General features: G+C 43.4%; 1 protein-coding gene across 5 annotated transcripts in view; it reads left to right on the forward strand.

Annotated features, from left to right (window-relative positions):
- Positions 1-13375, forward strand: part of aff2 (AF4/FMR2 family, member 2) — a 685599-nt gene that overhangs the window by 591885 nt on the left and 80339 nt on the right. For all 5 annotated transcript variants that reach the window (XM_073057781.1, XM_073057783.1, XM_073057782.1 and 2 more), the window contains 2 exons: positions 6911-7073; positions 10616-11623. In XM_073057781.1, the coding sequence (XP_072913882.1) occupies positions 6911-7073; positions 10616-11623 (1171 nt within the window). The remainder of the gene's footprint in view (positions 1-6910; positions 7074-10615; positions 11624-13375) is intronic.

The following is a 13375-nucleotide window of genomic DNA, read 5'->3' on the forward strand; positions in this document are numbered from 1 at the left end:
AAGAATAGGGAGATGTCAGAGGTCAGATTTTTTACACAGAGAGTAGTGGGTGTGTGGACTGCACTACCACGAGTTCTGGTAGAGGCAGAGACATTTAAAAGTTTCTTAAATAAGCTTGTGGAGGGATAAAAATGAAGAGCTATGTAGGAGGAAGTGGGAGATTTATTCCTTGTGTAGTATTAATGGTCTGCACAACATCATGGGCTGAAAAGCACAACTGCTTGTGGGAAAAAATTCCACAGATTCACCACTCTCTGACTAAAGAAATTCCTCCTTTATCTCTGTTCTATTCTGAGGCTGTGTCCTCTGGTCTTTGAACTCTCACACCAAAGGAAACATCCTCTCCACATCCACTCTTTCGAGGCCTTTCACCATTTGACAGGTTTCAGTGACTCATTTTTCTGAATTCCAGTGAATACAGGCGCAGAGCCATCAAATGCTCTTCATATGACAAGCCATTCAATCCTGGAATCATTTTCATGAACTCCCTTTGAACTGTCCCCAGTTTCAGCACATCCTTTCTAAGATAAGTGGCCCAAAACTACTCACTATACTCCAAGTGAGGCCTTAGCAGTGCTTTATAAATTCTCAATGTCACATGCTTGCTTTTATATTCTAGTCCTCTTGAAATGAATCTAACATTGCATTTCCCTTCCTCATGTAACCTGGAAAGAAAACTGCATTGGTGGTGTTTGCCCCTTGTCCCTCTTGGTGTTAGAAGTGGTGGGTTTGGGAGATGTGATCTAACTAGTCTTAGAGAATAACTATAGTGGATTTTGTCAATGGCGTACCACTGCAGTGATGGAGAGAGTAAATAGTGCACCAATCAATTGTCCTACCTCATCTTTGACATTGAACGCCTGAGTGTTGTTGGATTTGACTAATCCAAGAAGGCATAAACTTAACCATAAAACATGGGAGCAGAATAGGCCATTTGCCCTTCATGTAAGCTTCTCCATTTTACCTTGGCTGATTTACATTTAGTGGCCACTTCATTAGGTACACTTGTAAACTTGCTCGTTAGTACATTTATCTAATCAGCCAATCATGTGGCAGCAACTCAATGCATAAATGCACACAGATATGGTCAAGATTTGTTGCTCAGAACAAACATCAGAATAAGGAAAAAAGTGATCTAGTTGACTTTGACTTTGTGGAATGATTGTTTATGTTACATGGGGTGGTTTGGGTATCTTAGAAACTGCTGATCTCCTGGGTTTTTCATGCGCAGCTTTGTCTAGAATTAACAGAGAATGGTTTGAAAAACAAAGGAAAAGTATCCAGTGGACAAAAGCATCTTGTTAATGAGAGAGGTCTGAGGAGAATGGCCAGACTGGTTCAAGCTGACAGGAACTCAAATAACCATGCATTACAACAGCACTGTACAGAGCATCTGTGAATGTACAGCACATCGACCCTTGAAGTGGATGGGCTCCACTAACATGAACTCAGCGTCCACTTTATTAGTGCAAGAGGTGCCTAATAACATGACCGCTGAGTGTAACTACGGTATATACCTGGTCCAGTTAGCACGCTGTGACCAGAACTGCATTGTTGATGTGTGACTCCACAATAGTAATCTCATTGAGTGTCAAGGAGAAGTGGTGATACTCTTATTGCCTGCCATTTCTGTAGTGTTATTATTTAACAAATAGTACCTGAAGACTGAATTCCTCCAAGAGAGCTACAACCTTGTGGTGGTTTGGAAGTTTGCATGCCTCAATGACCCAGAGAGCCATGTTGGCTGGAGTCAGGGCTTTATGCTATGGCTCTTGGTAGGGTCACCCTTGCCAAACAGGTCAAAGGGTAGAGGCCAGACTGTGAGTGGTCCACCAGTCCTCCAGGTTTGAGGGTTCAGCTCAGGGCGAACAACCCTGTCTGGTCAAACAAAATTAATATAGAAACAGCAATCCAACTTTTGCATGGCCAAGGACAGACAGACGGAGGATCTTCATTGCTGCCCTAAACACCTGCAGGCATAAATGTCTGTAAGTAAGTACCTGATCGTTGTCCCAATCACATGTGGTATAGTTTGTTACATTTTAGAATGTTTGTGACTGCTACACCTTAGATAGCAAGGAGTTAAAAGAATCCAATGCGGATTTTATTACTTAGACGTGATGGGAAATTAGAGGGAAGTAAATCTGGTTATTTCCCCCTTTGGCTTGTCTTATCTAAAATCAGCTCTTTTATCACTTTGAGAAAACCTTCAAATTTGTTACAAACAGAAGTGGTTTTATTGGCAACACTTATAGCAATATCATGTAATCCGAGCTTTGATTGCATGAGTTATCAAAGACGATATCTGGCCGTCTTTGTAGACTCAAGTTTGTAAAATTATAACCTACCTTGTAAAGCAAGTGAAGGACTCTAAATGGCTACTGACTCCTCGCACTCAGGAATGTAATAAATTTTCATTCCTTCAATAGATGAGCATTGGTGTGAGACATGAAATCAAGGCCCTGACTGCCCTCTCAGAGGGGAGTGGGGCTTAAATCTCTCACAGCACTCCTTCAAAGATGACTTAGGGAGTTCCAACTAAAGTTCCCATCATTTTTATGATCTCCAGTTTTCATCATTGGAGACAAATTGTCTGGACTATTTGTGGGAACCCACTGTGCTCAAATTTGCTGCCATATTCCATGCCCTGCAACATTTCAAGAACATTTAATTGGCTATAAGCTGCTTTGGAGAACTCTGAGATCATTTTTATTTTGTTTATTAATGCTCCTGTGGAGTGCCTAGGGATATTATTGATACTTTAAAGGCATTCTATAAATAGTAAGTGTTGTTAGAAGTGTTTACAGAAACTACCTCTGTCGGTTCAGAAAGGATGGAGCTGTGTTATCAAGTTATAGTGCAATACAGCACAAAAACAGCCCTTCTGCTCATCTAGTCTGTGTGGAACTATTATTCTACCTCGTCCCATTGACCGACACCTGGACAATAGCCCTCCATACCGCCCCCCCCCCCCCCATCGACGCGTTTATGATCAAACCCGCAAACACCAGTTCTGCTGGCAGCTCACTCAACATTCAGCATTTGAGATTCAAGATTGTTTAACGTCATTTCTAGTACACAAGTATAAAGGAGAATGAAGTAATTGTTACTCCAGCTCAAAAAATGCACATAAGATAAAGAACACAATAATAAAAAACACAATAAATATAAATACATAACATAGTACATAAAGTGATGCTAGACACAGGAGTGTCCACACTCTGAGTGACAAAGTTCGCCTGTGGTGGGCCAACAAAACTTGCCATTGCTAATTTTGGAGACTCTGCACAAATTTTAGCAATGAATTTCACCTCTCACCTATGAGTTCTAGATTCAGACTCAAGCTTCAGCTTTGGTGAGGTCTGGTGATAATGGGTCCACTTCACCAGCAGGTATGAGGAAGGAGAAAGGTCCTAAGTGAATTAGAATGGTTTTAAAGCAGAGTAATCGATCAAATAAATTCTGACCACTTTAATTGGTTTCACTAAATTTAATTGGTCGTAATTCCGCGATGATACGTTTGATTTAGCTGACGACACTGTCTCTCTGAGGAATATCAAGACATTATAGCACAGCCATAACAGTTGATTTTACACAATTACTGCGCAGGCAAGCAATAATTTAATATATTAAGAAGTTTAATGATTTTTAAGGCAAGTCATTGCACATTATGATCTCTGAAAGTGCTGAAATTATTCTTCAAGGCAATTTATCACAAGATTATAGTAAATGATGTGTTGAAGATCATTTAATAACAGCAGAGTTGTACTGAAGTGGTTGTACAGAAAACACGGACAATATGGATCACTGTCTTTGAGTTTTCTTGAGGTAAACTGATCTTCATGGTGAGAGACACGACTTTGAAAAACACACACAAAATGCTGGAGGAAGTCATCAGGTTAAGCAGCATTAAAGGAAGTGAATAAACAATCGATGATTTGAGTCAAGATCCTTCATCAGGACAGGAAAGGAAGCGGGAAGAAGCCAGAATAAGAAGGTGGGAGAGGGGAAGGAGTACAGGGCGTTAAGTGAGGCCAAGTTGGTGGGAGAAAGCAGGGGGGATGAAATAGGAACCTGGGAGGTGATAGGTAGAATTGGTAATGGACTGGGGAAGAAGGAATCTGATAGGAGAAAAATAAACCTTAGGAGAACGGGAAGGAGGAGGGACACCACGGTAAGAAAGGAGATAAGGGGGAGGGGGGCAGAGTGGGAAATTGAAGAAGAGAGGGAAACATTACCAGAAGTTGGAGAAATCTTGATTCTTGATTGGCCAGGGCATGAAGGGATAGGGGGAGAAGGCAGGAGACTGGAGCTGAGAGGAAAATTGGATTAGCCATGATGAATGGTAGAGCAGACTCGATGGGCTAAATGGCCTAATTCTGCTCCTATCTCTTGTGGTCTTAAATCGATGTTCACACAGTCAACCCAAGAAGTCGACTATTTATTCATTCCATAGATGCTGCCTAACCTGCTGAGTTCCTCCAGCATTTTGTGTGTGTAGCTCTGGATTTCCAGCATCTGCAGAATCTCTTGTGTTTATTACTTAGAGGTATACCTAAGGGTTTGTTAACGGACACCACATGGGATTAAATTACAATAAAATAACAGTAAGAATAAATTTAACAAGGCTCAGGAATTATCAGTGAAGCCAAAAGTGCAAAGCTCAACTTCAGTGTATTCTGGGACTGTGCGCTATATCTCTCAGCCTGCAGTACAGATGAATGACACTCTCGTGACTTACACAGCCAAGCAAAATTCAAAGGCTGACAATGAAGGCAGCAGATGATGTGGTAAAATTAGCATTTCGGGTGCAATTGGGGAAATTGTGCTATAAATGCCCTTCAGATTGCACTGGGCAGCTTGATCTCATCTCTGCAAAAGTGAACATGCTCCAATTTTTGCATTAGTCAGTGCAATCAAGTGGTAGCAAATAAACTGAATTGTTTTTTTTCCCCTTATTGTAGGAAATTCTGGCTTTACGTACACTCAGTAGCCTTTTTATTAGGTACAGCAGGTACTTACTGAAGTGGCACTAAGTGTATTTCTCTATGTTCGTGGTCTTCTGCTGCTGTAGCCCATCCACTTCAACGTTCAACGTGTTGTAACGTGTGGTTATTTCTCCTGTTAGCTTGAACCAGTCTGTCATTCTCCTCTGACCTCCCTCATTAACAAGATGCTTTTCTCCACAGAACTGCCACTCAGTGGGTGTTTATTTTGACTTTTTGCATCATTCTCTGTAAAATCTACAGACTGTTGTGCATGAAAACCCCAGAAAGTCAACAGTTTCTCAGATACCCAAACTACCCTGTCTGGCACTCGCTAACAACCACTCGACCAAGTCACTTAGATCACATTTCCGCCCCATTCTGATGTTTGGTCTGAACAACAACTGAATCTCTTGACCGTGTCTGCATGCTTTTGTGCATTGAGTTGCTGCCACATGATTGGCTGATTAGTTATGTACATTAATGAGTAGGTGAGACTGTCTACTTAATAAAGTGGCCACTGAGTTTATACGTACATAAGATGATAACCCAATGCAAATTTAATATTCCAGTTAAAATTAACATGTTCACCATTTTTAGTATGTGTCACCATTCTACCATCTGAAATTTGAGCGCTGCAGAGGCAGGCCCTTTGGCCCATCTAGTCTGTGCTGACCTGATCTTCTGCCTAGTCCCATCTACTTGTACCCAGACTATAACCCTCCACACCCCTCCTATCCAAGCATTGTATTGCAGTCTACTCCAATCAACCTTCAACTGGACCAGAGCCCTCCATACCCCTCCCATTCATGTATTTATCCAAATTTACCATAAATATTGAAAGTGAACTTCCATCCATCACTTCCGCTGGCAGCTCGTTCCACACTCTCACCACCCTCTGAGTGAAGATGTTACCCCCTCATATTCCCCTCAAATTTTTCACTTTTCACCCTTAACCCATGACCTCTAGCTCTAGTCTCACCCAGCCTCAGTGGGGAACGCCTGTCTGCATTTGTCCGATCTATACCCCTCATAAATTTGCAGTAGTCTCTGCAATCAAGTAGTAGCAAGCAACTTGAACTGATTTATCCTCGGCAGAAGAAATAATGGCTTTATGTACATAAACCCCTGAATATATACGTACATGGATGGTCATTGTCATCATCACAATGTGCCGTGTCGTATGACGTGAATGATCATGGTCTTCCAACCGTCTTCGGTCTGAGAAGTTCCAATCAGCTTTGGGCCTTCGCTCACTTTGCCTGTGGGGAGGCACCTTCCCCACCCCACCCCCACCCCCCCCCCCCCCCCCACCACCTTTCACGCTGCTGTTCTTATTCTTTTCTCTATCCATGGCTGTGATTGCTCTTGCAATTTTTTCTATAGAAGTGGTTTCCCATTGCCTTCTTCTGGGTAAGGCGGGTGATACCAGCCAGTATCAATACTCTTAAGAGATTGTCTGCCTGACGTCAGTGGTCACATAAGCAGGACTTGTCATATCAGCTTTCTGCTCCACAGTGATAAATACAGTACTGTGCTGTGTGTGGCTACATATACTACGTTTCGTACCTTGGCCCTGGTGGAACACCGTTTTGTTTATCTGTATACATGTATGTGTAACTTTAACTTGAACATGGATGAGCTTGTCCTTCAGGCCTGGTTCCATCTTGTATTGCTCTTTGACTCAATAACCCACTTTGCTTTTGGCTGTTGATGCAAGCCTGAGATACTTGATAATGAATACAGTGAACTAAAATTGAAATGGTTCTCAGCGCAACCTTTCACTCTGATTATGGTTGTCGTTGCAAGTTGCTTAAACACACATCGTGATTCTAGCCAGCTTTCTTTGGTTCTACAAAGTGAAAATATGAAGAACACCTGGGAACATGCAGGCAACCGGATTAACTCTCGCCTTTCTCCTACAGCACCGGTGCTTTGCAGAATTCCCACAGCACAGCCTCTGGCCATTCCAGCAGCGGTTGCAGCAGCTCAAGCGAGTCCGGAAGCAGTTCGGAGTCTGACTCGGACAGCGAAAGCAGCTCCAGCGACAGCGAATGCAACGAGGCTTCCCGCAATGCAACGCCGGAGGTATGGAAAGTACAGTCCATGATACCATAAGGCATAGCAGCAGAATTAGGAATGAGTCTGCTCCACCATTCCATCATGGCTGATTTATTATCCCTCTCAAACTCATTCCCCTATCTTCTCCCCGTAAGGTCTAGACACTTGCACGCTGCAAATGTAAAATACCATTTACCAATTACCAGTCTAAATTCAAGCCGAATTTCAACTTTAGCCCTCCATAAGATTGGTACAGCAGGGTCTGATCCAGGGAGAGTTAGATGCATTAATATAGTGTGACCATTATTAATGACCCTCACCATCTTGTTTCTCACATCAGGGAGGAGGTACAGAAACCTGAAGACCCTTACTCAACACTGAGAAACAGCTTTTTCCCCTCCACCATCAGATTTATGAACAGTCATTGATCCCACAAACACGAGAGTCATTGAGTTTCGCAGCGCAGAGAAAGGCCCTTCAGCCCATCTATTCCCTTGTAAACTGTTATACTGCCTAGTATAATTTGGATCATAGCCCTCCATACTCCTTTCGTCTATTTACTTATCCAGGTTTAAATGTTACAATCAGACACTCGTCATCCACTTCTGCTGGCAATTTGTTCCACCCTCGCACCGCCTTCTGAGTGAATCAGAATCAGGTTTAATATCACCGTGAATCGGAATCAGGTTTAATATCACCAGCATATGTCATGAAATTCATTTACTAACGGGCAGCACTACATTGCAATACACAATAAATAAACGTACAGAAAAAACTGAGTTAAATTCAATATACAACACACACAAAATGCTGGTGGAACACAGCAGGCCAGGCAGCATCTATAGGGAGAAGCACTGTCGACGTTTCGGGCCGAGACCCTTCGTCAGGACTAACCGAAAGGAAAGATAGGTTAGTCCTGACGAAGGGTCTCGGCCCGAAACGTCGACAGTGCTTCTCCCTATAGATGCTGCCTGGCCTGCTGTGTTCCACCAGCATTTTGTGTGTGTTGTTGTTTGAATTTCCAGCATCTGCAGATTTCCTCGTGTTTGCTCTTTAAATTCAATATACTCTGTTTATGCCTATTAAGTAGTTAATTCCAGAATCAGGTTTATTATCATTGGCATCTGTCGTGAAATTTGTTAACTGTGCAGCAGCAGTTTAATGCAATGCATAATATTGAAGAAGAAGGAAAAGAAATAATAATCACAAGTAATAATAACAAATAAGTTAAACAATTACAGTGTACATATGTTGAATAGATTAAAATCATGCAAAAAAAGAAATAATATATATGAAAAAAGACCAAGGGTTCAATGTTAATTTAGGAATTGGATGGCAGAGGAGAAGAAGCTGTTCCTGAATCGCTGAGTGTGTGCCTTCAGGCTTCTCTACCTTTTACCTGATGGTAACAGTGGGAAAAGGACATGCCCTGGGTGCTGGAGGTCCTTAACAATGGGCGCTGCCTTTCTGAGATACGGCTCCTTGAAGATGTCCGAGGTACTTGGTAGGCTAGTACCCAAGATGGAGCCGACCAAATTTACAACCCTCTACAGCTTCTTTCAGTCCTGTGCAGTAACCACCCACCCACCCCCCCCCCCCCCCGCCTTAGACTGGATAGTGACGCAACCTGTCAGAATGTTCTCCATGGTACATCTATAGAAGTTTTTGAGTGTATTTGTTGACATACCAAATCTCTTCAAACTCCTCATGAAGTATAACCGCTGTCTTGCCTTCTTTATAACTACATTGATATGTTAGATCCTCAGAGATCTTGACACCCATGAACTTGAAACTGCTCACTCTTTTCACTTCTGATCCCTTTATGAGGACTGAGGTGTGTTCCTTCATCTTACTCTTCCTGAAGTCCACAGTCAGCTCTTTCGTCTTACTGATGTTGAGTGTCAGGTTGTTGCTGCGACACCACTCCACTAGTTGGCTTGCTCCTGTACGCCCTCTCGTCTCCATCTGAGATTCTACCAACAATGGTTGTATCATTAGCAAATTTAAAGATGGTTGGGAAGTTGAGGATCCAATTGCAGAGGGAGGTACGGAGGCCCAGTTTCTGCGACTTGTCAATCAGGATTGTGGAATGATGGTGTTAAATGCTGAGTTGTAGTCAATGAACAGCATCCTGACATAAGTGTTCATAAGTGTGAAGAGCTATTAAGATTGCATCTGCCATTGACCTATTGTTGCAATAAGCAAATTTCTATGGGTTCAGGTCCTTGCTGAGGCAGGAGTTCAGTCTAGCCGTGACCAAACTCAAAACATTTCATCACTGTAATCTGAGTGCTACCGGGCGATAGTCACTAAGACAGCTCACTTTATTTTCCTTAGGCACTGGTATAATTGTTGCCTTTTTGAAGCAAGTGGGAACTAAAATAAGTAGTACAAAAACAAAGAGATAAAGAATGTAGTGAGTAATGGCTTCAATGCCCATTTAGAAAACATATGGCAGAGGGGAAGAGCTGTTCTTGAATCACTGAGTGTGTACCTTAAAGCTCCTGTACCACGTTCCTGATGGCAACAATGAGAAGAGGGCATGTCCTGGGTGATGGGGGTCCTTAATGATGGATGCCACCTTTCTGAGGCACCACTCCTTGAAGATGTCCTGGATACTACAGAGGCTAGTGCCCATGATGGAGCCAACTGATTTTACCACTCTCTGCAGTTTACTTTGATCCTGTGCAGTCGTTCCCCCTCGCCAATACCAGACAGTGATTCAGCCAGTCAGAATGTTCTCCATGATACATCTATAGAAGTCTTTGTGTGTTTTAGGTGTAAACCAAATCTCCTCAAATTCCTAATGACAGATAGCTGCTATCTTTCCTTCTTTATAGCTGCATCAATATGTTGGGACCAGCTTAGATCCTCAGAGATATTAACACCCAGGAATTTGAATTAGCTCAACTATTTCAACTTCTCCACTTCTGATCTCTCTATGAGCATTGGTTTGTGCTTCCTCATCTAACCCTTTCTGAAGTCCACAACCAATTCTTCGGTCTTACTGACTTTGAGTGCAAAGTTGTTGCTGCGATACAACTCAGCTAGCTGATTATCTCACTCCTGTATGCCTTCTTATCACCAACATCCCCCTCTGATTCACCTTAAGTATTGACATTTCATCCTAAACCTATGGACTCTAGTTCAAGTTTCACCCAACCTCAGTGGAAAAAGCCTGCTTGCATTTACCCTGTCTATACTCACTCTTTTGTAAACCTCTATCAAATCTCCCTTCATCCTCATACACTGGCACAAAAACAAACATTTTCACGATACGATTCAAAGTGCATTTATTACTAAAGTATGTAAGCAGTATACAACCTTAAAATTTGTCTTCCCACAGACAGCGATGAAACAAAGAAACACCATGGAACCCACTCAAAGAAACCATCAGGCACCTAAAGTGAAAAAAATAGAAATCTCACAATCAGTGGAAAAAAATCAAAAAGCACAGAGTATAAAATATCAATCCACAGTCATTGTAGGAATGGTCAGTTTAGTTCAGTTCAGTGATAATAAATGTGACTCATGATTTCTCGTTGACAATTTTTTCTCTGTTTCCCCAGCCTGAACCACCGTCCACTAACAAGTGGCAGTTGGACAAATGGCTCAACAAGGTCACCTCCCACAGCAAGACCATCATCAACAACCAGACGGATTGTGAGGTACTGAGCGATTCCCAGTCCCAGAGTAACCAGGAGATTGACGCTCAGATCAAAGGGAAACAGTTTCTTCCATTGCCTCAGCCGGATTCCAAAGATCGGGTTCTACTTGGGCCTGTCAGGGAGAAAGCCAAGCCAAGGTCGACTCCGAAAGTGCCAGAGGGGAAGCTGGTGAAGCAGAAGTCTCCCATCCACAATGAGCCTGCTCCGCCCAAGAGGACCACGAGCAAGTCGCAGCCCAGGAAGGTGGAGCGTACCCCGAGCACAGAGGCTCCCGACGCCTGGCTCCGGCCCAACCATTCCGGCAGCACACCCAAAGACAGGGATGGGCGGGGAAGCTCGTCCGACCAGCCCAAGGCCAAGGCCAAAGCAGCCAGCACCAAGGCCGGACCCCGTAAGGAACCGCGGAGTACCGCGGTGGCCACTGTGGACAAAAAGAAGCACCGCGTGCCTGGTAAGATTGTGCCTAAGTCAAGGGAGTTTGTGGAGACTGACTCATCGGACTCACACACAGACCAAGAGGAGGTCGCGGCTGGGAAAGCGGCAGCACCTCCCACTGCGGCTAGCAGTTCGGTAAAACCCAAAGACTGCATAAGCATCCCAAGTAGCTGTGCCAGTATCTGTATGGACAACACCACCCTGGAGCAAGGGACCGTCGATCTGGATGAACAATCGTTCTCTCCACTCCCGCTCCCGCAGAATGAACTGCTGTCCCCCCTGAGAGACTACGAGGAGATCAAATCTCTTTGGGTGAAATTAGATCTCAGCCTTTTGGCGAGGATCCCTGGACAGGCAGTAGAAGAGAATGTGCCCAACAAGGCAGAGGTCAGACAACCCAACAGCAAACACAACTACCAGCCCCCTTCACCAGTGACGGACAAGAACGCCATTAAAACAAAGCGGAAACACAAGGTGAGACATGTGACAAAGATTAACTCAGTTGAGGATTGAGAATGAAGCAGTGCTTTTGGGATTGGATGTTGGTTTATTATTGACACGTGAGATACAGCACAAAGAGTTTGCCTTGCACTCTACGCATACAGATCCAATCATTATACAGCGCACTGAGCCAGAACAGGGTAAAATAATAACAATGCAGAATAAAGTGTAACAGACACAGAGAAAATGCAGAAAACAATAAGGTGCAAGATCTAATGGGGTAGATAGCGAGGTCCATCTTATTGTACAAGGAGTCCACTCGGGAGTCTTATCAACAATAGATTTATTGTTTGTATGATTTGATTTTTGTCTGCATATTGAGTGTTTGACAGTCTCTTTTTAACTGTGTTCTTTTGGGTTTCTTTGCTCCATGGCTGCCTTTTAGCAGACGAATCGCAAAGTTGTATAATATATACATATTTCGATAATAAGTGTACTTTGAACTTTGGATAGAAGCTGTTCTTGAGCCTGGTGGTACATGCTTTGAGACTTTTGTATCTTCTGCCCAATGGGAGAGTGGTGAAGAAAGAATGTCCATTATGTGCCATGTCGTATGACGTGGGCGATTATGGTCTTAACCATGATTGTTCTTGGTAAATTTTTCTACAGAATTAGTTTGCCATTGCCTCTGGGCAGAGAACTTACAAGACTGGTGACTCCAGCTTTCACCAATACTCCTCAGAGATTGTCGGCCCAGCATCAGTGGTCATATAACCAGGACATGATAAGCACTAGCTGTTCATACGGCCATCTGCCACCTGCTTCCCGGTCCAGGGAGGGGGGGGGGGGGGTGGGGGATAGCTAAACAGGTACTGCCCTTGCCAACAGGTAGCGGAGGGACTTCTGCTCCTGCCAACCCTGGGTGATTATGCTGGCTACTTTACTGAGGCAATGAGTGTAGGCAGAGTCCATGGAGGGAGGTTGTCTCCATACTGTGTTGAGCTGTGTCCACAGCTCTGCCATTTTTACATCTGGTGGTACCTCAGCAGCTATCGTACTTGCAGTGCACAAACATGAAAATTGTGCGTTCTGGTCTCACTTCATTTGCAGATGTATTTTGTCTTTTATGGCGTAAAGGAGCCTAATAAACTCTTCTAGGGCTTCCAGCATGTACAGCTATAGATTTTAACCAACATTTTAATGACAAACTCTGCTGCCATCAAAACATGTTGAAATCAATACCTGTACCCAGCTGGAAGCCCAAGAAAAGTTTTTTTTATTTGTCATATAAGCCGGAAAAGCACTAGATCCTTTTTCATATAGGAGGATATCGGCCCTTGAGTTTATACTGGTTTTTGGAGCTATCCCATTCCATCATTAATACTTACCCCATAATATATTCTCCCTGTGTACCACCAAATTCCCCTGGACATTACAGACAGGCTAGAAGGTAGGACAGCCAATTCACTGACAAAGGTGCAGGAAGCTTGGGTCGTGACCGGCAGAGTGTGCAAGTTCCACACAGCACCAGGCGTCAGGACTGAAACCCGGTCTCTGTGAGGCGGACTCTGTGACTTCAAGTTAATTTTAGAATAAAAACTCAAAAGTCAGTGCTGATTCAAATTCAGTTTACTTTATTAACATATGCACCAGGGTGCAATGAGCTTGATTTGTCACACCTACATCAAAGCACACAGTGAAATGCATCAATTAAGACAGAGATTGATAGACTTTTGATTAGTCGGAGCATGAAGGGATACGGGGAGAAGGCAGGAGTTAGGGGCT

This window comes from Hemitrygon akajei, chromosome 10, assembly GCF_048418815.1.
Source record: "Hemitrygon akajei chromosome 10, sHemAka1.3, whole genome shotgun sequence".
NCBI lineage: Eukaryota > Metazoa > Chordata > Chondrichthyes > Myliobatiformes > Dasyatidae > Hemitrygon > Hemitrygon akajei.